Source organism: Falco punctatus (assembly GCF_963210335.1).
Source record: "Falco punctatus genome assembly, chromosome: 4".
Classification (NCBI taxonomy): Eukaryota; Metazoa; Chordata; class Aves; order Falconiformes; family Falconidae; genus Falco; species Falco punctatus.
The window spans coordinates 8,287,800-8,309,173 of NC_137583.1; the positions used below are offsets into that span (position 1 = coordinate 8,287,800).

Below are 21,374 nucleotides of genomic sequence, written 5' to 3' on the forward strand. Positions count from 1 at the left end.
GCTCAAATAAGCTGCCACATGCTGGAAAAGGAATGAGACAAAAGGAACCCTGGAGCTGAGGGCTCCCAGATACTCTCAAAAGCCTGCAAGCCAAGAATTAAGCACAGTTTGACCTTCCTCTTTCAAGGAGCTCACAGACCAGGCTGCAAGCTGCTCCGGAGCCCTGCCATGGCAGAGGCAGCTGGAGACCACAAAGATGAACTTGGTCCTTGCAAATCTGGAGGAGTTCAAAAGGGCCAGGATTTGGCAGCATGATTTTCCGCAGCCTTGTCAGGACAACCAGAATTCAGCACTGTGTGTTTGCTCATCAAAGCAGGACAGGATGTACTGGTCGTACATAGGTCTGCAACAAATCATTGCATCTTTCTGTACCCTGCACCCACCCCGCAAAGGCTGTGGGTCCCTATGGATGCAGGCAGAGTGATGGCCACCAGGCAACAGCATAAACAGAGGAAAAGCACTTGATGAGCCTGTGAAAGACTCCCCAAGATGTGAGGGGCTCCACAGACATCCATACCTACCATGGTCATGAGGACTAGCAGCTCAGGACACCCCCAGCCTGCTGCCTCTGCCCAAGGCCACCAGCATCAACTCAAACAGCATTTGAAGGGCAGTGGCTGCTGCAGGCAGGGACAACAGGGGTTTTGTGTACATATATCTCTCTATCTGTGTGTGTGTATATATATATATATATCCCTGTCAAAAGGCAAGACCCCAAGAGACTTTCAGCGTGACTCTCTGCTTTGGAGCAAACAGCTGGGTTTGGCTGCCTCGCCAGTGCTCCAGCCACAGATGCAGCCCCAAAGCCCATCCCTCGCCTACGGCACATAAGCTCTCAGCACAGGAAGGAGCAAGAACTGATTTTGTTGTTTCATCCCTGTGATCTGATCACCACCCAACCTTGCAACTCATCCATCCATGTTTTGATTCAGTGCAGAAGAGAAATGTTTTCATTCTCCTGCCCTCCGCAAAGCAGCACCTTTCCTACCATTTTATACCTAACTAGAATCAGAAAAGTGCAAGTTAGTCATAGCACAATGGTCCCTTTTCTGAAGGTAAAAATGCCACTGCTTTCAAATGTATTATCTCCCTGCTCTACAGGTTTCAAAGCGGGAGCTTCACAGCCAGGGAAACTGGGCCAACAGCGTTTGCTGGAAAAGAGCCGCATTTTTAAGAAGCTGTTTCGCATTTGATCAGGTTCATTTTGCCATTTCTCAAGCCTGGCACAGCTGGCAAGGTCTGGCTTGAAGGGCTACAGGGAAGAACAAGCCCGGAAAAAAAATCATTAGGACCCTGCTAAAATAACTGCAGAAAGGCAGATCAATCTTATCCTCAAATTAATCGACTAGCTGGCAAGGAGGGAAGACCCTAAGGTTTGGGACTGTGTCGCTGCTTGAGAGCTAGACCCATCTCCAATGCCTGACAAAGAAAACCTTTTGAACCAACTGCATCCTCTGGGATTCTCTATAAATATATCTGGGGAGAGCACATGTACAGATTGAGCCGATAAAGAGATCTGACAGAAAAGCACTGTAGTATTTAACTCTCCCTCCTTGCCCAAGGCAAACCATTTCAGTTCCTCTCTCCCTTGGACAGCCATATGAAATATCCCCAGCTTCCTCCATGATCATTAGTCGTTGCTGCAAAGGCAAGGGGGGAAGCAAATCTTTGTCTGAGCAGATGCATCCCTGTGACAATTCTGCAAGGCTGGGTAAATAGTTATGAGGCTGCGAGCCCCAGCTTTCCCAAGCAGTGCTGGCAGAGCAAGGTGGCTTCCCGCTCCCCCCAGGATGAAAATGCCCCCCAGCAGGACCACCAGCTGACAGGCAGCACTGGGCCAGGCTTTTGGCTGTCAGATAATCAGGGATGTCCACACAGTTTGGCATGCATGGCAAGGCAGGCACTTGAAGTTTGCTCTCCTCCTGGGAGCTGCCTTTAGAAATGCTCCTGGGAGAGGAGCTGGGACAGTAATAGGATCAAAATGCTGGATGTCACAGGAAAGCACCCATGGTGGCAGAGACCTGGAGCTGAGCTGTCAGCTAGAACAATTTCCCCAGGGATGTGGTAGAGTCCCCGTTGGCAGAATCTTTCAAGATGCAATCAGGTGCTATATAACTCATCCAGGCTCCCTTTTCGATAAAAGACTGGATCAGACCACCTTTCCAGGACCCTTCCAAACTGGGCCGTTCCCATTCTGTAATCTATCAGAACTGGGAAGGCCACAGTGGCCGGGAGCCTGTGTCCCACGTCAGCTGCTTCCCTGAGACCAGGACTCCTCTGCCTGCTGCTGGGGCAGAAGCTTGTACAAAGTCAACAAGCAGCTGAGGAAAAACCAGGTGATTCCACACATGAGACAAGCTGCAGAGGCAGGGAAGGAGCCTTTGTAACTACTGAAGCTCAAAGCTGGTCAGAAAACCTCTTTTCTGCTCAAAGGAGTGGTGCTGCCAGAGCTGTGGTTTTACACCTGCCCCCATGCAACTGAAGAGCAGAGCTGAAATAGAAGCCATGCACTTGTAAGAAGAATGGCACTTGCGAGCACAAAGCAGCGAAGCAGCAGGTATGGCATGAGCACGCGCTGGGCAATCAGCACACACACCAACCGGCACACACTGGCGTGCCTGGCACAAGTTGGCACTGAACATGAAGCACGGCCAGTGCTAAGTCACTGCTCGCCTGCCTGCAAGGACCAGGGAAAAACTGACAGCAGATGAGTAGAGGCCTGGGGCTGCCAAATTCCTCTGGAGAAGTGGGAAAGCAGGGATGCCTGCTGCGAGTGGCAGGAGACGTGACGCAGAGCCCCGGATCCCCATATGTTCCATTATCGACGCAGGAGGAGCACGTTTCCCTGCAGACACAGGTTAAACGAACCCGCTCCACTGCGCGAGCTGACCCCAGTCCAAAGGTTCCTACAGTGTTAAATGACATTGCCCACCAAATATCCCTGCCACCTGGCTCAGCTCCCAGCCTGACCTCGTGGGCATCCCGCCCTCCCCTACCTGCTCCCCCACACAGAGCTGAAGGTTAGGTCACTTACACGACTAAAACTTTTTCGGAGGGTTTTGTCACAAAAAATATTTAATAAAAAGTCACAGCGAACGCACAAACTGATGTGATGTGACGTGCAGCTGGGGGTTGCCAACCAGCAACGAGCAGGCAGCCTCGCTGGAGAGAGACCACTGAAAACCAGCTGTCAGTGCAAGTCAGTGGGAGATGAATGTGCCCGTGCAGGCACCAAGCCTGTGCAGAGTCACCTCGGGGTCCCTCTCTGGTGCCTGCAGTTGCACGTGACTGTAGAATTGCAGTGCCCACCCCTCACCTGCTCCGCTTGCCCAGTCCAAGATCAAGAGCTTCACTGGCTCCTGGCACAGAGCACATATCAGCCAAGGGTGTCCTCCAGCACTCGTGGCCCAGCTGCTCCGGCACTCATCCTCAGCATCAGCTAGGCTGGTGGGGAACCAGGGGTGGGTAGGGAGAGACTCTTAGCTCACCAGGACTCCCATCCTTAAACTGTCATCACCTAAAATAAGGCCAAAATCTCATCTATACATCACCTCTTTTGCCAGCAGCAAACAGGGTGCATAATGCCTAGGTGAGAGGAGGGAACGTGATGGACTCATTGTGCACCACCACACACCCCAACACCCAGCAGTCCCCAGGTAACCAGAAACACTCACCCAAAGCCATCTCTGACATTGCCCTCTTCTGCTCTCCCTTCTCCTCCTGTGGCCATGAGCAGTGGTAGACCTTAGTAGCACGTGGTAGGTTGGATGCAGCATCCCCCGTGTCTCTGTTTCCCTGGCTGCAGGGAGATGCTGCAAGCATCAGGCTGTGTTCCACTGCCCTTTGCAGGAGCAGACTGCAAACACCCAACACATCCCCAAGCCTAATGGCGTTCCTAAAGGAGAAGAGAGACTCAATCCACTATGTAGCACTTGTGGATATGAGTGACAGGCAATGAAGATAACACCATTGAGGGCTTCCTTAGTAATAGGATAAACCAAGCCAGAACAGCATTTGAGTTGGAGTTTGTTTCTAAGAGGGGAAAGTAAGTAGGATGGGTAGTTTCTTCCCCTCATTTCCAAACCCCACTGCTGGCTGGCTATCATCAGTGGGGCAAAACCAGGGAGGTGGCTTGTCAGCTTGTCTGCACCATCCACCCTGAGCATCCACACTTCCCTGGGGTTTCCCATCATGGGCCATCCCCCCACCCTAACCATGTACCACCCACTGGAGATGCACTGGTCTGCAGCTACACTCACACTGGAGGTATCTGAGCGACAACTGCTGGGGACAGCCCCAACCTGCTGCTGCAGCCCCGAGGTACACAACTGGTGGGCAGTGGTTGCTAGCGACATCTGTCTGCAGTGCACAAGCCACGTGTGACCTGACCTACAGCCCAGCCTGGGACTGATGCAGACACACGCAAGGGCTCCCAAAACACTTCCCCCAGACTCTGTATCCTTACTCCAAGCCTCTGCCAGCCCAGTGCCCAGCAGCCTGTCACACTGTCAGCTCTGGCCTCATCTCTGCCATCAATATGAGTAAGACACGTCAAATCCTGTACGACTCTCAAGGATTTCTTTCCCCCCCTCACTTTTATTTGATGTGTGAGGATCGCTTAACAGCAGCATCAAATAACCTCCTGTCTTCCTGGGAACTCTACAGACCTATATTCAAGTGCATGTGGGCTTAAACTGAAGGTCATCCCACCTAGCCAGACGGCTGAGGCACCACTTCTCTCCCCAGCACCCCAAACCTCGCTCAAGGTATCTGCAAACTGATACCCACAGTCACCCTGGGCATGGGAAAAGGGAAGGAGGAGGATGGAGAGCTCCACCTCCCAGAAAGCCACAGCCATATTCTGCAGGGTGACCCACTGATGCAGGGATGCAGAAGGTTATCTGAAAGAGCCCTTCTAGACCCACATCATGAGACAGTGAGGGCAGCAAAGTCCTAGGTTGGTAGTGGTAAGTTCTGGATTAAAGGTATCCCACTCCTCATCCTCTCTGGGGAGATGGATATGCAACTTTGAGTGGCCTTGGCTCAGTAAGGGCTCCACCTTGGGCAGTGGTCTTCAGCCCATGGTCCCCAGAGCTCGCAGAAGACCAAAGGAGTTCATGAGGATAAGCAAAGCTATAGCTGAGGAACAGCACTGGCTGGGCACCTGCACTACTTCCTAGAGACCCGGAGGAAAACCTTGGGTGGGAGCTGACCGACTGGAGCTGCTGCTGAGATCAGGTCTCACGTACACACAGACTGCAGCCCAGACCACTTGCACATAGCAAGCTGGTATTTAAAAAGGCTTCATTCACAGAGCCCAAACTAAACTAAATCAGCCAGGATCAGCCAATACCCCAATAATTAAGCCCCCTTTGCAAACATTTTACCAGCTGCCAACCCCTGACCCCAGGCCCCCAATACAGCCAAGCAAAAAGGTCACTCCATGGTTTCACCTTTAGAACACAAACCATCTGGGATGGGAAGACAGCTCCACAGATCTTCATTTATGACAACCGGGAGAAAACCAGCATCAACAGATCTGAGTAAAGCCAGCAGCTACGGCAGTGTGGTCAGAGGAGCAGGAAAGGCAAGACAAGGTGCAGCCATACTCACAAGGGCAGTGGGTACCGAGACTTAGTTGCCACAAATGACCACGCGTAGGTTCCCAGTCCCGTACAGACAGAAAGCCACTCACATTAACAAGCCATTTGGGGTGCTGCGTAGGGGAGAGGAGTCTGAAGGATAGCACAGATCCTGGACACGTCAGCTGGGGGAAACCTCAGTGGTGCCACAGAGAAGGGAGGAGCATTCAGCAAGTACTTCTGCAATGCATTTAGGACAAAGCCAAACAACATGGGCAGAGGATGAAGGTGAAATTACTTGCTCTTCCATGGGAAGATATAACGCACAGCTCGCAGGTACAGATAACATACATCTAAACCCAGATTACATACATTTAAACCATGCTGAAGTCTCAGCTGGCAAGCTGTCCACATGTCAAAGGGTTATCTCTAGCCAGCTGGACATGCTAGAAAGTCCCAGGAGAGACAACAGCCTGTACCTGCCAATATTCCAATGGGTAAATAGCTGACTCAGGCAAGCACAGGCTGGTCAGGCGAAGACTGAGCCAAGGCAAAAAAAAAAAAAAAAAAAAAAAAAAATGTATGGCTGCAACTGGACCAGATCACCAGAAAGCAAAGGAGACCAGCATAATTAATGTCAACAAACACACATTCACAGCTGCTAGATCCTGTTGGCAAATGTGATTTATTTTTGTGGGGATTGTAGGCCTGACTGATAAATGAACCAGCACTCGTGCCATTCATTCAAACTCTGAGAAGACGCAGGATTTGGTACCATTTCCCGTTTTTAAACAAGAAACTACAACTCCATCAAAGGACAGTGGCACATGTTTGAAGTCACTGTTAGCTGGCTCAGAATAAACCCATGACCGGGGGGTCTGTGGCAGGGGACAAGATCTCCACCAGAGATCTGTGCACCACAGCGATAAGACCATTGCCGAAATAAAGCATCCCTTTGTGCTACTGGCAAGTCAGAGAGCTTTCTAAGCTGAAAACAGGTCCAAAAAAACACGCCAAAAAGCACCCAGGAATCAAGATTGGAAAATACAGACACTATTGGAAAATATGCCAGTGGAAGACTTTACAAGCTCTGTATATTTAGCTTATCAAAAAGGAGCAAGAGGTGACTAAGGTACCATAGCCGAAACAAGGAGCAAAGCTCACTCCAAGCTACCAGCCAAAGGAATACTACATTTCCTGGGCTGTAAACGGGAGCAAGCCATGTCTTTCTAGCACCTTATCAAGCACCCTGCCTCAGCTCCCTGTAGACATGCCAGGCGGGAGCCAACCTGATATCCTCCAAAATCCTTCCTGGTATCACAGAGCCCATGCCAGCCACTGCTGCTTGAGATGCACACTATAAAGCAGTGATTCACAAGCTCACGGAGGTGGGGAACATCCTAGTACAGAGCCCAGGGGAGGTGAAAGAGCTGGGTTTTTGCTGAAAGTTGGAGGATGCCTTTTCAAGACCAGCTAAAGGGATTAAATTCCAGTTTTCCAAGTTAGGCAGAGTCAGAATTTGGAGCCAGCCAGCTTGTGCTCAGGTTCAGAGCAGGGTGCAAGGCAGCCAGGACGATGCCAGCATCACTCTCTTCCTTCATCCCTCCACTTGCACATCATCCATGGCTGAAGAGAGCACAAAACTGACCCAAAACCCCGTGGAAAGAGACCAAGTTGAGTCAATTGCTTCTAGGGCTGCAGTGGGAGACACCTGCCAGCTCTGCCTTGGATATATCTGCCAGAAGAGCCCAGGGATTGGGAGATCCAAGCCCACCCGCCTGGCAGTGCCTGCTAGACACCAGCACAGATGCCCAGAGATGCAGGCACATGCAGCCCACTGTGGAAAGCTTGTTACACCCAAGCCAGAATAAATCCTCCTTGAAATGGCAGGAGGTTACAGGGGAATGACCTGCTCCCAGAGCTGTCAGAAAGGGTCTCCACCAGTGAAGAGCTTAGCAGAAGCTCTCCTTTGCACCCAGGAGACAGGGCTGCTGCGTCTGGCCAGCAGCTGTGCCATGGGGCAGGAGCGTATGCCCCAGGAAAGCGGGACATACCTGCCTGGCAGCAGGGAGAGGCATTGGCAGGAGCTATTAGGGAAGAAACGCTTTTGAGGGACACTAAATAACGCCAGCCTATGCCTTAAATAACTGTGCTCAGAGCAACAAGCCAGCAGGCTCTCCTGGGCTTCTCCAAAGGCGATTCTAGCCAGCAAGTCACTGCTGCTGCCAGCCTACCATCCCAGGGGAAGGATGTCCTCTTACCTGCCAGGGACGGCTGAAGCCATTTCTCCACAGTTCCCAAAAGCCATGGGCTACATCCAAAGAGTTACGGAAATTCCACATCCTGAGCCCCATGAGAGCCAGACGGGTGAGAATAAATTCTGCGAAAGCAGCCTGACCACAGCACCTCCTGCTCCATGCCAGCTCATCTCCCTTCTCTCCCTAACAAAAGGAGACTCTGCCATCCTTCTTTTTAATTATTATTATTATTTAAAATTTAAATTTTACTTTTAATATTCCCTGTCGCTCTGAAGGGGCAACAGGCTGGGACAGATGAAGCCCAAGCTGCTAAAAGCTGGCACCACTGCACTCACACTGCTCGGGAAACCTGAGCCATGAGCATCCCTGGTAACTTCAGCATGGCACCATCGAATCCAGAGGGAGTCATGCTCCCTCCCCATGTCCACCAGCCTTCAGCCTCAAGGGCCTGATGTCCCCCAACAGTTAACCTCAGGGAATGCCAGGGGAAGGGTACTGGAGGGCCACCTCTGGTGGGTCTTCTCCAGCTCTGTCCAAGACTTCCCCACCACCTCTCGCAGTCCCACTCCCTCAGCCAGTCCCCAAGCCCTCTGGCTCCTTTGCCCTACACACCCCCTCCAGTCCCCTTCTCCTCCCATTCCCTTCCCCTATTTTTCAGCACCTCCAAAGCCTTCTCCACCCTCCCTCCCCACCTTCCACACTTCTCCCTGCCTCCTTCACCTCTTTCTACATCCCCTGCTCCCCCACACCTCCCTCCTATGACTAGGCGGCTATGCCACCCTCTCTCCACTTCAGCCAATTCCCTCTCTCCATGGGAGCCGGTGTTTCATCTCCACCACTGAGCCCCCTTTCAAGCCTCCTGGCTTTTGTTATCTCACCCCCTTCCTCCCCGCTGCTGCTGAGACAGGAGGGCAGTGGGGGATCCACGTGCTCGGCAGGCCTGACCCCCAGCTCTCATTAACAACGCCCTTCTCAAAGCAGGCACAGCATGAGATAAATAAATAAATAAAGCAAATCTCTGTCTCACTGCTGTCTCGGGTTGCTTAAGGGAGCTGGGCGCTGCCGGGGGTGGGATGAAGGATGCTATTTGGAGAAGCTGTTGCCATGGCAACCCCCATTCCCACCACCAAACGGGCACAGGTCACCTGTTTCCATGAAAGTTTCCCCCCCTCCCTCCCCATCCCTCCACCCTGGGAAGTGGCAGCGGGCCCCAGGGGCACAGGCAGTCCAGCTGGAGGGAGAAGCGGCAGAGATGCTGCTGGCATGGCTGCAAACAGCCTCCAAAGTCCCCCCATGCCATGTCGGAGGAAGCTGGGGCATCCCCACAGTGCAGCATGCAGGGACCAGCAGCACCCTCTGCCCCACACCAGCAAGGCAACTCCACCACCACCCCGCCTGCTTCCCCACAGTCACTCTAACACAGGCCGGGGGGGGTAATGCTCTGCCATGGGACTTGGGAATGGACGCAGGCATGCACCCTGACACACATGCTGTTGGAACTGGGGCAGAGATCAAAATCTGTCCCCTCCCTCTACACGTGGCCCTGGGTGCTGTGCTTCCATAAGATTTCAGTTATTTATTTTAATTCAAAATGGGCCACTCCCATAGAACGCTGCCAGGTGCTCCCAGAACAACCCATGATTCCCTTTTTAGCTCTAACAACTCCCCCTCTCATGCGACAGATGCGCTTGCCAGGACCTTTCCTCAAGTAAGGCAGCATCAGCCCCATGTCGCCGAGTACTCCTGCAGCCAACCTGATGCTCCCACACACATCAGTCCCCTCCCCGCACACCCACACGTCCACCACAGGGCTGGCAGCAGTGCCCAATACCCCCTGCAACAAAACAGCTGGCAGAGCTCCAGGAAGAGACATAGAGGATGAAGCGAGAAGAGGAGATGGGGTTCTACTCTTTACCAGTTCTCCAGCAAAGGCCAGGGGACAGGTATGAGCAGTGGCAGTCTCACCCACTGCCAGCATCGACACATCTTCTGCCGGTACCACCAGGCAGCTCCCTAAGGCCGGGGCAGACAAGCAGGTCTGCAAAGAGTCCCCGGCTGAAGTTCTGGGGTTGCCATCCAGGCAGCCATCCTGCGGCACAGCGCAGGCTGGAGGGATTTGCATGGTTCCCCCACAGGGCTGGGAGTTTCGCCAGGAAAAGCAAGTTTATAAATAGTGCGTTTCAACACGAACAAACGAAAGTGGCAGAACTTGACAGTCAGATAAGCCAGGGGCTGAGCGCCGGCCTCTCCCCAGCATCCTCCCCCGCCATGAAGAACGGTCCCTTCCTTCCATCGCCCAGCTGGCCAGGACCATCCTCACTCTCCAGAAAGCCTGAATCTGGAGATGTCTGCGTCAAATGTGCTGCTTGGGAACACCCTTGCCACAGCTGGTCCGTCTGCCAGAGCCAGGCAGCAGAGCTGGCTTAAAAAAAGACCAGAAGCAGGGGGGATGGCCACCTGCTCTGCTCGGGCGCGAGGGTGAACACCCTACAGCAGCCAGCTGCCCAGCCAGGGCCAAGGGCCACAAATTTCAAATTAAGTTTTCATAAGCTCAGAGGTCAGAAAGTTTCTAACTTCTCCTCCCACCCTGCAGAAGACAGTTCCCCCACCAGTAAGGCTGGCACTTGAAAGAGAAGTTTCATGGCATGATGCGTTACACCAAAGGGGCACATATCCGCCAGATCCTAACAACAAGCAAGGCACTCAAGGGGAAAACCAGCTTTTATCTCTGTGTTAAGGAGAAAAGCAGTAAGTCATCAGATGAGAACTTGCTTCTTATAAACACAGAACAGCAGAAAAGACACCCCTGCGCCTACGGAGCGAATGGGAGGACATCCCTACTGGGAAACTACCTGTCAGATTGCAAAAGGAGGAGATCTTGATGGCAGTGCCCAAGGGAAGACATCAAGAGGTTACCCGTCAGAGCAGCCCCATCAGCTGTCAGCAAGATATGTCTCTGACAGTCCACTGAACACATGCGACACTTCATGACACACTTGCTTACCTTGATGTAGACGTCAAGGGCTGGGTGGACACGGTTCACTGCTAGATGGATGGACAATGGCGTAGTGAACGGGAAGGTTGCCATGACCACATGGCTGGGAGCAGGGAAGGAGAAGATCTTGAAGCCATACTTCTGGAACCGCTTGATCTGCTCTTCCGATGGCTTTGCATCTCCCTCACTCAAGATTCTGCCTATGGCAAAGCGGCACTTCTCTGGAGACACCTGATCGAGGGGGACAAACAGACGGCATCAAAAGAAGAGAGAGGCTTAAGAACGGCCAAAACCTCAATCTGAAGTGCATGGAGGCAGAAGGCCACCATGAACCAGGGTAAACACAATGGCCCAGCACGTTCGGGCACAGCAAACCAGGTGCCTGCTCCTAACCAGGGCCGATCGTGGCCCACACTGCCCATGCTCCTCCCAGCCCAAGCTCACAGTCCAGTGTGGAACGTACTGCTCCCCTCCTTGGAGGGCAGAGGGACTTGCAGCAGAGAAGAACCAAACCCCACCAGGCTGTTCACCCAAACCTACTCCAGGTAACAGCCACTGCAGAAAGTGTCTCTCCTGGCCCCCCCAACAGAGACCCAACTATCGAGATGTGCTCACTGCTGTCCCCCACTGCAGAACATCCCTGTGACTCAACAGGGGGTGAGGCAGGGCTAAAAAAAGATGTGACCACAACCTGCCCAGCTTGCATCCATCCCACACCCAAGGAGGCTGCCCTCAAGGGGCACCTGCCCCAGCAGCCACCTGGACACATGACCCACCAGCAGTAAGCCAGAGAGAAATCCAGAGGCTGTTGGGTCCCTCCTAAGCGGGCACATTCAGCCTGGCACAGTTTTAAGGGTGGGGAAACTGAGGCATGTAAGACTTGCATGCAATCACCAAGCTGTGTGTAGTAACACAAAAAGAAACACATCCCCTTCCATCCTGGACCCAAACAACATGCAGAACATAAAACACTCTTTTTCCAGATTTGGGGATGCCTCCCATTAAGACAGAGGCTGCAGGGCTCCCAGCCCAACAAGGGGGGCTCAAGGCTCTGCTCCTGGAGAGTGATGGCCTACAGGACTCTGGCTATCTCCATGCCAAAGATGACCCAAGGCCACAGCTTTCATTTCCATTTTTTTAAACAAAGTCACACCACTTAAGCTCACATTTAACCATGGCACTAAGCAGGAATGTGGCAGTGGGCAGGAAAGCCCTCAAACTCCTGATACCACCTAAGGCCACAGCGTGCCCTCCTACTGCTGAGATCCGAGCCCAGCTCCCTCCCTGAACCCCAGCCTTTGCCTCCAGCAGCTCTGCTGTCCTTTCCACCCCAAAAATAATGCCTGAAGAAGGAGCCAGCAGGCAGAGACAAGACTCCTTCCCCCAGGGCACATTACCCCACACAGCACCCCTTGGCATCCCCTTTCCCTTAAACACCCTTTCATGTTGCATGGCAGGACTATCCCAGAGGGGAAACACAAGCAGATGTGAACAGGAAGGAAGAAAAGACTGTCAGAAGGAGCAGCAGCAGCCATCGGGCTGGGGACAGGCATGCCTGACGGCTCGCTCTTGCCCTCCTGTGCTGCAAGAGGGAGCTGCAGACAGAGCTGTGCCGAGCCTCGCTGCTTTGGGGCAGGGAAGAAGCAGATCCACCCCAAAGATAGCAAGAGGCAGCAGTAAAAGGCACCCAAGGGGAAAGGCCCAGATGAAGCAAGGAGATAAGGGAAATTAAATAAAGTTCCTTTAAACATTCAATTTCCATTTACAACCTGAGCAAAGACAGTTCACCCCTGGCCTCAGAGCAACTGACAGGACCCAAGCTGCTGGAGCAGGCAGCACCACTCGGGCCAGCTGTGTTTGCTTCCTCCCTTCCAACTTTCCTTTTCCACAGCGTGCAACCTTGCAGGCACTTTCTCAAGGGCAGCAGCAAGGCAGATTTTGCCTGGCAAAGCCCATCACAAGGAAAGGAAAGAAATACTCCAGTTAAAACCAGCCTTTCCCTAACAAATTTGTCCTTTTGGGTGGGCAGGTGCTGATCAAAGCTTCTGGCTCCCCAAAGTGCCCTGACAGAGAAGTTTTGGAAATTACTGCTTAACCTATTCAGCAGCTTTGCTGATGGGAGCAAATCCCATTCCTGCATTCAGAGAATGTTTTGGCCTCATCCATCCAACGCTTGGGCACAGGCTGGTTGCTGAGCATGTGAACATGTGGACTGCAGGCAAAAGCCCCTAGCATGGGCCAACAGCTAAATGTGAGCAGAAGCACTTGGTTGGAGCTGAGCACAAACCCACCCGCCACATGCAGGCATTGCTGCGGAGTTATTTTTGCTCCTGCCAGAGGTGGAAGAAGGAGGGAGAAGTCCTCTGGGCTGCTAAATATTAAATAAAAAGAAAAAAAAAAAGGTGTGAATTAATATTAATCTTGTCCATTAAAACACATAAAACATTGCTGGCAGGGGTTCGGCAGCACTCAGGGAGCATCCTTGTGTGAATGTCAGAGAGCCAGGAGCCTGCAGGGAGCCCCAGGGATGTTGGTGACAGCAGCTGCCCTGAGGCCTGGCATGACCCCGAGGCAGCCCACATGCTGCAGGCCATGGGGCTCCCCCTGGCCCCACTCCCAGCCACAGCCAGCACACAGCCACTGCTCTCCAGCTCTAGCATCGCCATCCTCTCCGCTAGTAATAGCTTCCTTTGTCCACAAGTCCACCAGCACAGCAAACACTGCTTGGACACCTGCTGGTCATCAACCTCTTCCTGCCACAGTGCCAGAGGCACCAAACCCCCAGGAGCCAGCAGCCAAGAGCCAGGCTCGAGGTGGCTGTCTGGCCAGAGCCCGACAGCACTCAGCCAGGGATGCTGACGGACACAATAGGCAGCAAGCATGTTTTGCTGCCTGATGACAAAAGGTCTATTTTTGGTGACAAGTCAACATCCGCAGTGGGTGGCCAGCTCTGGGTGGACCAACCTTTACCAGAGGGTGATTCACCGAGGAGAGCACTGAGAATGAGGAGGTCATCTCTTCCTCCCAGGGGAAAGGCAGCCTGAGTGGCCAACACCACCCCGCTGGACCCCCAGGAACAAGATCATCATGTCCCATGCCATCATGGCTACAGTGGGTACGAGCACACAGGGACACCCCACAGGACACCCGAGTGCTCAACACCTGAGCCAGCACCTCAGGCACGTGCACTGCAGCCCCCAGCCAAGTGACCCACCCAAAACCAGCCCCTTCCTGCCCAAGGACATCCTCATACTCAGCACCCTGCCTGGCCTGCGCTGCCCATTAGTGAGATGCAGATGTCTGTGGAAACCAATTTAAGAGCCACAGATCAGCCCATGGAAGATGTCACTGGCACCCTGGCTGCTCCAGCAGACCCAGGTCTGATGTGTGCTCATGATGTCAGGTGAGAGGAGGCTCTTGCCCCGTGCACAGCTGCAGGCACCAGAGCTATGTCCTGCACAGCCCCGCTGTGCCCCAGACACCATAGTACCTACAGAGGCAGCAGGCTCGCGCTGGTGTCACCTGCCCAATGCCATGAGCAAAGGCAGCTCTTCTGGAGAAGGGCAAGGGCTGCAGGGCTGCCTGCCAAGCCTTTGAGGGCAGGTTAGGCTCCCGTCGCAAGAGCCAGCAGCATGGCCACCAGAGCTTGAGATGCCTGGTCGCAGAGATGCATTATACGCTTTGCTGGTCCCCCAGAGCTTCCAGCAACCTCCAGGCTCACTCCACATGTGTGGCACCCAGAGCCTTTGTTGTGTCATCCTGAGCACCACCTGTCCAGCAGGCTTCAAGAGGAAGGCAATTCCCCTGCCCAGCATCATCACTAGTCTCCCAGCCTGACCCATGGACTTCGGTCCATGTACCCTCTAAAACATCTAGAGACCCACACAAACTCACTACCGTCCTTCGCAAAAGTTGCACCGTGGACTGTAGCTCCCCACAGTATCCTGCCCTGTGCAAGGAGCTCCTCTCAGCTTGCACACCAGCTGAAGGCACTCACAACCCATGCCAGATCAGTGGCCAGTCCACGAGCAAGCAAATACAGAACCCTCAGTGGGTGGGAAAGAAGGCCTTCAGATCTAGTAGCATGCTCCAGTACAGACTGGGCACTGGCTGGGCCACCAGGCAGAGGTCCTGGTGTGCCCTGACCAAAGCAGGCCAAGTGCTTTCTCCACTGGCTGACCCCTGAATCCAGAGAAACCTCCAGTCATTGATACCATGATGGGCCTCTTTGGCTACCAGATGCCATTCAGCCATGCTGGCAGAGAACATCTTCCCCTCCTGAGACCCCCCAGCTACAAAAGTAGAAACAGCTGGCTTTCAAAACCTTGGGCGGCTACCAGAGACAAGTTCTGCAGCCCCACTGCCTGCTCCAACCACAGGGTGAGTAAAAGATGCAGGAAGAAAAAAAAAAAAAAAAAAAAAAAAAAAAAAAAAAAAAAAGAGATGAGACAGGGCTAGAAATAGGAGGAAGCTTCATCCTGCACAGACGGCCCAACTTTCCAGGGTCATGCAAGAGCCATTCCCTCCCATCCTCACCTGGTGCTGCCAGGGAAAGCATTCCCCGTGCCAGATGTGGCAGGAGTCACCACAAATATCTTTATCAGTATCTGTGGGCCTCAGCAGTACAAGCTTTCATTAGCCCACACTTCGGCAAACAGAGGGGGAAGGCACAGTGCCCAAGCACAAGGTCTGCAGGGCAACCACAGGCATGTCTGCATCATGTCCCTGGAGCAGGGCCGCACCAGGCACGGATGTTGAGCCCTTCCAACAACATCAACTGCCCCACTCCACTCCCAGAGATGCGGGGGAAGAAGCAGCAGCACCAGGGTTCTCAGCTCCAGACAAGGCCCCTGACACAAAGACAAGGCCACATATTAGTGCTGGGGAAATTGGCCACTCTGAGCACGTCGGCCCTAGCGCCCCAGGCACTCCCCAAGGCTCCCATCCCTCACCTGCTCCAAACATGACATTTCTTGCGCACAGAAGTGTCCAAGCACATCTAGTTGCACCTTGCCTCTGCCCAGGTCATCCTTGGGGTTGGGGGCAAGTTCCCCTCACCATCCTCCTTTCCAGGCCAGGAAGAGACACTGCAGAGTGTCTCTTTTCTGCCTCCCACGATCCAGAAGCAAAAACTGGGTAAGTCAGCTCGTCACAGGATACAAAGACACAAGGTGGCTGAGCACACCAGGCTCCACCAAGCACAGTCAAGCTCAGTGCTTTCTTGCCTCTGGTATCTTCCTGTCACAGTCCACTCGGAATCATGTTTTCATGGACAAGATCCCTCTAAGCAGGTCCAACCTTTGGGAGCACCTTCTTGCAAGCAATGAAATAGGGTTCCTAAAACATGACAGGCACCAGGCAAGAAGCAGAAGCACAGGCAAAAGCACTGGGCAAGAACTATCAGCTCATGTGCTGTGCCCCACACCAGCCCACAGCACACACGCACAGCTGCTGGCCACTCTGCCATCCCTCCCCCCCCCAGCATTCCTCCACGGTCACACTAGCTACTGCAGAATTACTGCGGAGCCAAGCTGTCTGCCACAGACAAATGCCCACATGCTGTTATTTGGAGACCCCAGTGCCACCTAGCATCAGCTGCCAGACTCTTCACCCCCCAGCAAGCTCTGATGCATTTTTGTTTGCTCCTTGTCCTGGACCGTACCCACTGGAGTAGCTAGCTCAGCCACCAGGCAGTACACTTTCTGCTCACCTCTCAGCTGAAGAGCATCATGGAGTAACTATTTCATCAGACAGGAGCCCTTAGTACACATCACCTGAGGTTTCAGTAGGAACTCTCAGGGGATGAAAGGGAAGCTCAGAAACACATGAGAGCACTAGAAACAAGAGAAGGAGTATGGGTGAGGACAGAGCAAGCTGAGCAGACCATCTGCTTTCAACCACATTGCTGCAAGCCCAGAAAGAGCCCCCTGCAGCCAGGGGATCTGCCAAGGAATGCTTCACCTCAGGGTCATGAAAATTGGCCTCTGCTCCATAACCAGATCCATTATCCTGCTGATAACTTGTTCAGCAGGAGCTATCAGAAGATAGCAAACTTCCCTCACCCAATGTTTTCTAATTAGGGTTATCCAAGAAACTATCTGCTTTCAGGTGCCCTTCCCCACAGAGCATCCTCTGCAGATCTGGGAGACCCTGTGAATCCCAGTGCTCATCTACGGAGCATAAGCTGCAAGTGCCTGAACCACAGTCAAAGAGCACCCTGAGCCAGAAACCTGGGTGCTGACCATGAGAGCTTGCTGGCCCCATCTTACCGTGTGAGGGTTGTCGTAGTAAACACCGATGGAGCAGAGCTTCGACGAGATGCTGCAGCCATCTGTGAAGAGCTGCCCGGATTCACCATATGGGCCTACCCTGAACTTGTAGGCCAGCGTGATGTTGCCAACAGGTGGGGAGCCAGCACTCACAACAACCTCCGTGAAGAGCCCCGAGTAGACAACAAAACCAAAGATGGTCAGCAGCAGCAGCGCAACCACCACCGCAATCAGCCCGAGGAGCATCCAGTCGGATGTGATGGACACTTGGTGCTCCATGCTTCCTGATGCACTAGCAGCAAGAGGAGAGAAGAAAAAGGAAGGGAGTTACACTAGCACTCAGACAAGCAATTGCTCTCAAAGCTATTTATTTGCAACGGAACACATTCACTTCCAATTCCACTTACGTGTGAAGCTTAAAGACAGTGGAACCCCCCCAGAAACCTCCTGTATATTAGTCCCGTGTTGCATCAGCCTGTTTCAATTGGTCACCAGGTACAAATTATACTGCTTCAGTGCCTCCTGGGAATGAGGTGGTTATGGAGAGGTACTTTCACCATCTCCCTAGAACCAGCCACACCACTCACATCCAGACTTGTATCCAGGAAAGACTGAAAAACAGCCGGGAGCCCACATCACCCAACAGATTAACAGATACACAGCTCTGGACTAAGGATCAGGGCACCATAATCAAATAATGTATCATTTATAGATACCAGATCTGACATTGTGACCAGGACAGGCCCTTTATCAAAAAGTCTAGAAGCCCAGGCCTTAAACGACCCAAATGAGGACCATGCCAGTTCAGAGCTGAGCCCTGCATTCAGATCCAAGCACCCAGAGAGGCTCCGAAGAAGCTGAAGACCCTGCTAGAAAAAGCATCCCCAACACACTGAGGTGCAATGAATTACCAGTACTCCTTTCAGATGTTTTTTTTCTCTTTTTAACCTAAAAGTTTTTATAACCCCAACCAAATCTTCCTGTTTTGTTTGGCGTCTTTTCTCTCTTGCACTGACTGTGGGACGCAGCAGCCTGGTGAACGCCTCCTGCTTGTTTTCACCCACTGAGCATAACTGCTCTGGGGAGTTGCAACCCAAACCATTGCAGAGAGTTGTTTGTGTTTTATTCTCCCTTGAAACACAGCTCTGGTCACAAGGACCGGCTGCAAGGTTCCCCTGGGAATTTCACAAGAGCTAGGTTTGAAACAGAAGGTTGAAGTAAACAATTCACCTTTACCTCCATGTTATAAACACACTTTGTCCAAAAAGAGTCGTTCACAGTGGCTGCTGCTTGCTCAGCTTTATGGCAAGAGAAAAGCCACATCCTAGTAGGAACCGCAGGTGGCTCTGCTCTGCTCGACCCGGGTGAGCTGTGGTACAGCAAAACCAAGCCCTGCAGAGCCGGCACTGCCGGCTGCGCTCTCTGTGCCGTGCCAGCGCCAGGCTGGGCACTGTCTCACACCATGGCCCTGCTCACCTGAAAAACCAGCTCAGCCCAGAAACGGTTCAAGACATCTGATGCACAGGGGTGTGGGATCGGTGCGCTGCAGCAGGAAAAAATAAGTATCATTGCTTCCTTTCAAAATGAAAAAAAAAAAAAACCAAAAAAAACACCAAGGCCAAAAGCAAAACAGTCACAGCAGAGCAGCTGCAAGGCGCCTGCTCCCCAAAGGAAGGGTGTCCTGGGGAGCGCCTTCTCCTGCAGGACCCTGCAGGCTGAGATTTCTTCCCAAAAGTCTGCGGCTGGACACACAGGCACCAAGAAACACGGAATCTGGAAAGGAGCGGCGAGGGAGGACAATGTCCTGCAACCGCCTCCGCTGGCGTGTCCCAGCGCGGGCCGTGCCCCTGCTCCCCGGGCCGCAGCCGGTGCCGCTCCCGGGCAAGCCGGCAGCAGAGCTCTGGCAGCGGCACCCGTTGGCCCAGCCATAGGGTATGCATCCTATACATCCGTGCCGCCGGCCAGCAGCACCGCGCCCCTACAGCCAGCACAGCTTTATTAGTTCAGATCACGGCTCTGGGGGCTCCCCGTGAGATGCCAGCCCAACACTCTGCCCCAGAGCCCTGCCGACGGCTGGCCCTGGAGGAGAGGAGGGCATTTTTGGCTGTTTTACCGGTTCCCGGGGCTCGCTCCCCACCGGCGGCAGGCACGGGCTGTTCCCCAGGGCGGTGGGAGCCGGCCCTGCCATGCCCAAGGCCGTGACCCCCCCCCGGGTGCCCGTGCCGGGGCGAGGGGGCCGAGCCCGGCGGCCCCACCAAGCGCCCGCGGCGGGCGGCCCCCGGCCCTGGCCGGCCGCAGGCAGCGCTCACACCGGCGCGGGCTGCGACCGCCGCCGCCGCAGCACTGAGGGACCCGCCGCCGCGCCCGGCCGGCGCCCCCCAGCTGCAAGCAGGCCGCGGCCCGGGGGGCCGGAGCGGAGCGGGGCGTGGGACTGGCCCGCCCGGCCCCGCCGCTCACCCCCCGTCCCGCAGAGACACCCCCAGCCCCGGTGACCGCCGGAGGGCTCCAGCGCCCCGCCGCTCTCCTCACCCGGGGCTCGCCGGTGACGGCCGGCCCGGAGCGATCCCGGCGCCTCGCTCGCCCCGCCCCGCTCGCGCGGGGCCGTGGGGCCCGCCCCGGCTCCGACAGGCGGCTGCGCGCGGGGGGAAGTGCGGGGCGCGCGCCCAAGAGGGGCGGGGCCGGCGGGCGGGGCGGGACGCGGGCCCTTGCCACAGACGGGGCGGGGGCGGAGCTTTCGGCGAGGACAGCCCCACCCCCCCACCCCCCCGCGGCTCACTGTGCCGGCTGGGGCAGCGGGAGCGCCCTGCCGAGGGGAGCGCCCCCTGGCGGACGGGCAGCGGGGCCCACCCGAGCCGAGCCGGGCCGGGCCCTGATGGTGCGGTGGGTCCCGGCCCCTCCTGGGGTCTCCCTGCCTCGCGGCACCCCCAGCCCTGCGCCCCTCAGCTCGGGAGCTCCTCACCGTGCCGCAGGCAGGGCCACGGGGCCAGGGCCGGCAGGCCCCCGTGGCAGGCCCAGCTCTCCCCTCACAGACTGCCGAGATGCTGCTGGCCAGGAACGATGGCGGATGGCGTTGTGTCCTCCAGCTTGCCCGGTCCTGGGGCTGCGGCAGCTCGGCGCCTGTCCCAGCTGCACGATCCCCGAGTTTCAGGCTCCGTAACAGCCGGAGCCTCCCATTACTGGGCTCCTGCCCCCACGTGCTGGATGAGCAGGCACCACCGTGCTAGAGGACGCACTGGCCGTGCGTCAGGGCCCACACCACAGGGCCGGGGCGGTGGGCAGGGCTGGCCACCTCCTCAGCCCCGGTGCCCGTCACACCAAGCCCAGAGGGGGGTTGAGTGGCCGCTGACACGTTCCTGCAGGCCCATCACTGGGGCTGTTGCAGCCCGGCTGCTGCCCGTGTTTGGGCTTTCCTGCTGCCCAGCGGGAAGGGAGACCAGCCAGACAGCTCGGACAGCACTAGCCAACAAGGGGCAGCACCAGGAAAGTTAGAGTTAGGTGTTTGTTTCATTCAAGGGTTCTGGGACATTGGCCAAATATTATCGGTTCATTTGTCCTTCCCTCAGCCTGGGGCAAGCATAGGGCACTACCCGCCAGCAGCCAGGAGGCCGGTTGCTTTCTCTTCCATCAGCCTGGCTTTATCAACCACAGGGAAACCACGCTAATGAGTTGCGGAAGACCCACAAAGCTTCAGCCAGCACAGGAGCTGGTCAGGAGCACCATCATCTTGCGTGCCCCTCACCGCCCCAAGCTCTGATGTGCCCCAACAACTTCTGTCACAAGGCAGCTTCACAGCCTGCTGCCACCTCATGATGCCTTTGGGAGCATGCCTCAGCCTGCGGCTCCCCACAGAGCACCAGTGCTCAGCCCTCTGCTGCTTCACAGACAACTCAGGTCCCTGTTTCTTTTCAAGGAATGGGACCAAGTACAGTACCTGAGAGGAGCAAGCAGTCTTCCCCACCTCCTGCTCCTCTATCAGGAGAGACATGCTGGAAGGGCCCAGACATAATTTCCATCCTCTTTTTCTTCCCACTATATAAAACCAACCCTCACACCTCTTTCATTCCACCAAGCTCTCTCCAGCCTCTTCAACCCTCTTAGCAGGGAAAGTTCACTCTCCACTGGCACACACAACAACCCGCCCACCCAAGCCACCTCGAGATGCAGCAAGAAGCAGCAGTGGAGTCAACTGCCATCTCTCCTGCTGTGGTTTCACATCCATTTCCCATACGTCCCAACTCCCTCTGTCAGGGCTGTTTGCAGAGGGAGTTCC

The 21,374-nt window shown here is 54.8% G+C and overlaps 1 protein-coding gene across 3 annotated transcripts in view; it reads right to left on the reverse strand.

Moving 5' to 3' along the window:
* TEX264 (testis expressed 264, ER-phagy receptor) overlaps positions 1 to 19,853 on the reverse strand; it is a 40,872-nt gene extending 21,019 nt beyond the window's left edge. Inside the window, exons 1-4 of one of the 3 annotated variants that reach the window (XM_080385441.1) lie at positions 19,634 to 19,851; positions 18,581 to 18,647; positions 17,105 to 17,396; positions 10,845 to 11,066 (exon numbers count right to left, since the gene is read on the reverse strand). In XM_080385441.1, the coding sequence (XP_080241567.1) occupies positions 10,845 to 11,066; positions 17,105 to 17,383 (501 nt within the window). In that variant the 5' untranslated portion in view covers positions 17,384 to 17,396; positions 18,581 to 18,647; positions 19,634 to 19,851. Of the gene's footprint in view, positions 1 to 10,844; positions 11,067 to 17,104; positions 17,397 to 18,580; positions 18,648 to 19,223; positions 19,235 to 19,633 lie in introns of those variants that run through there. The other 2 variants (XM_080385442.1, XM_080385443.1) reach the window with 2 other exon arrangements.
* Between the last annotated feature and the right edge of the window lie 1,521 nt (positions 19,854 to 21,374).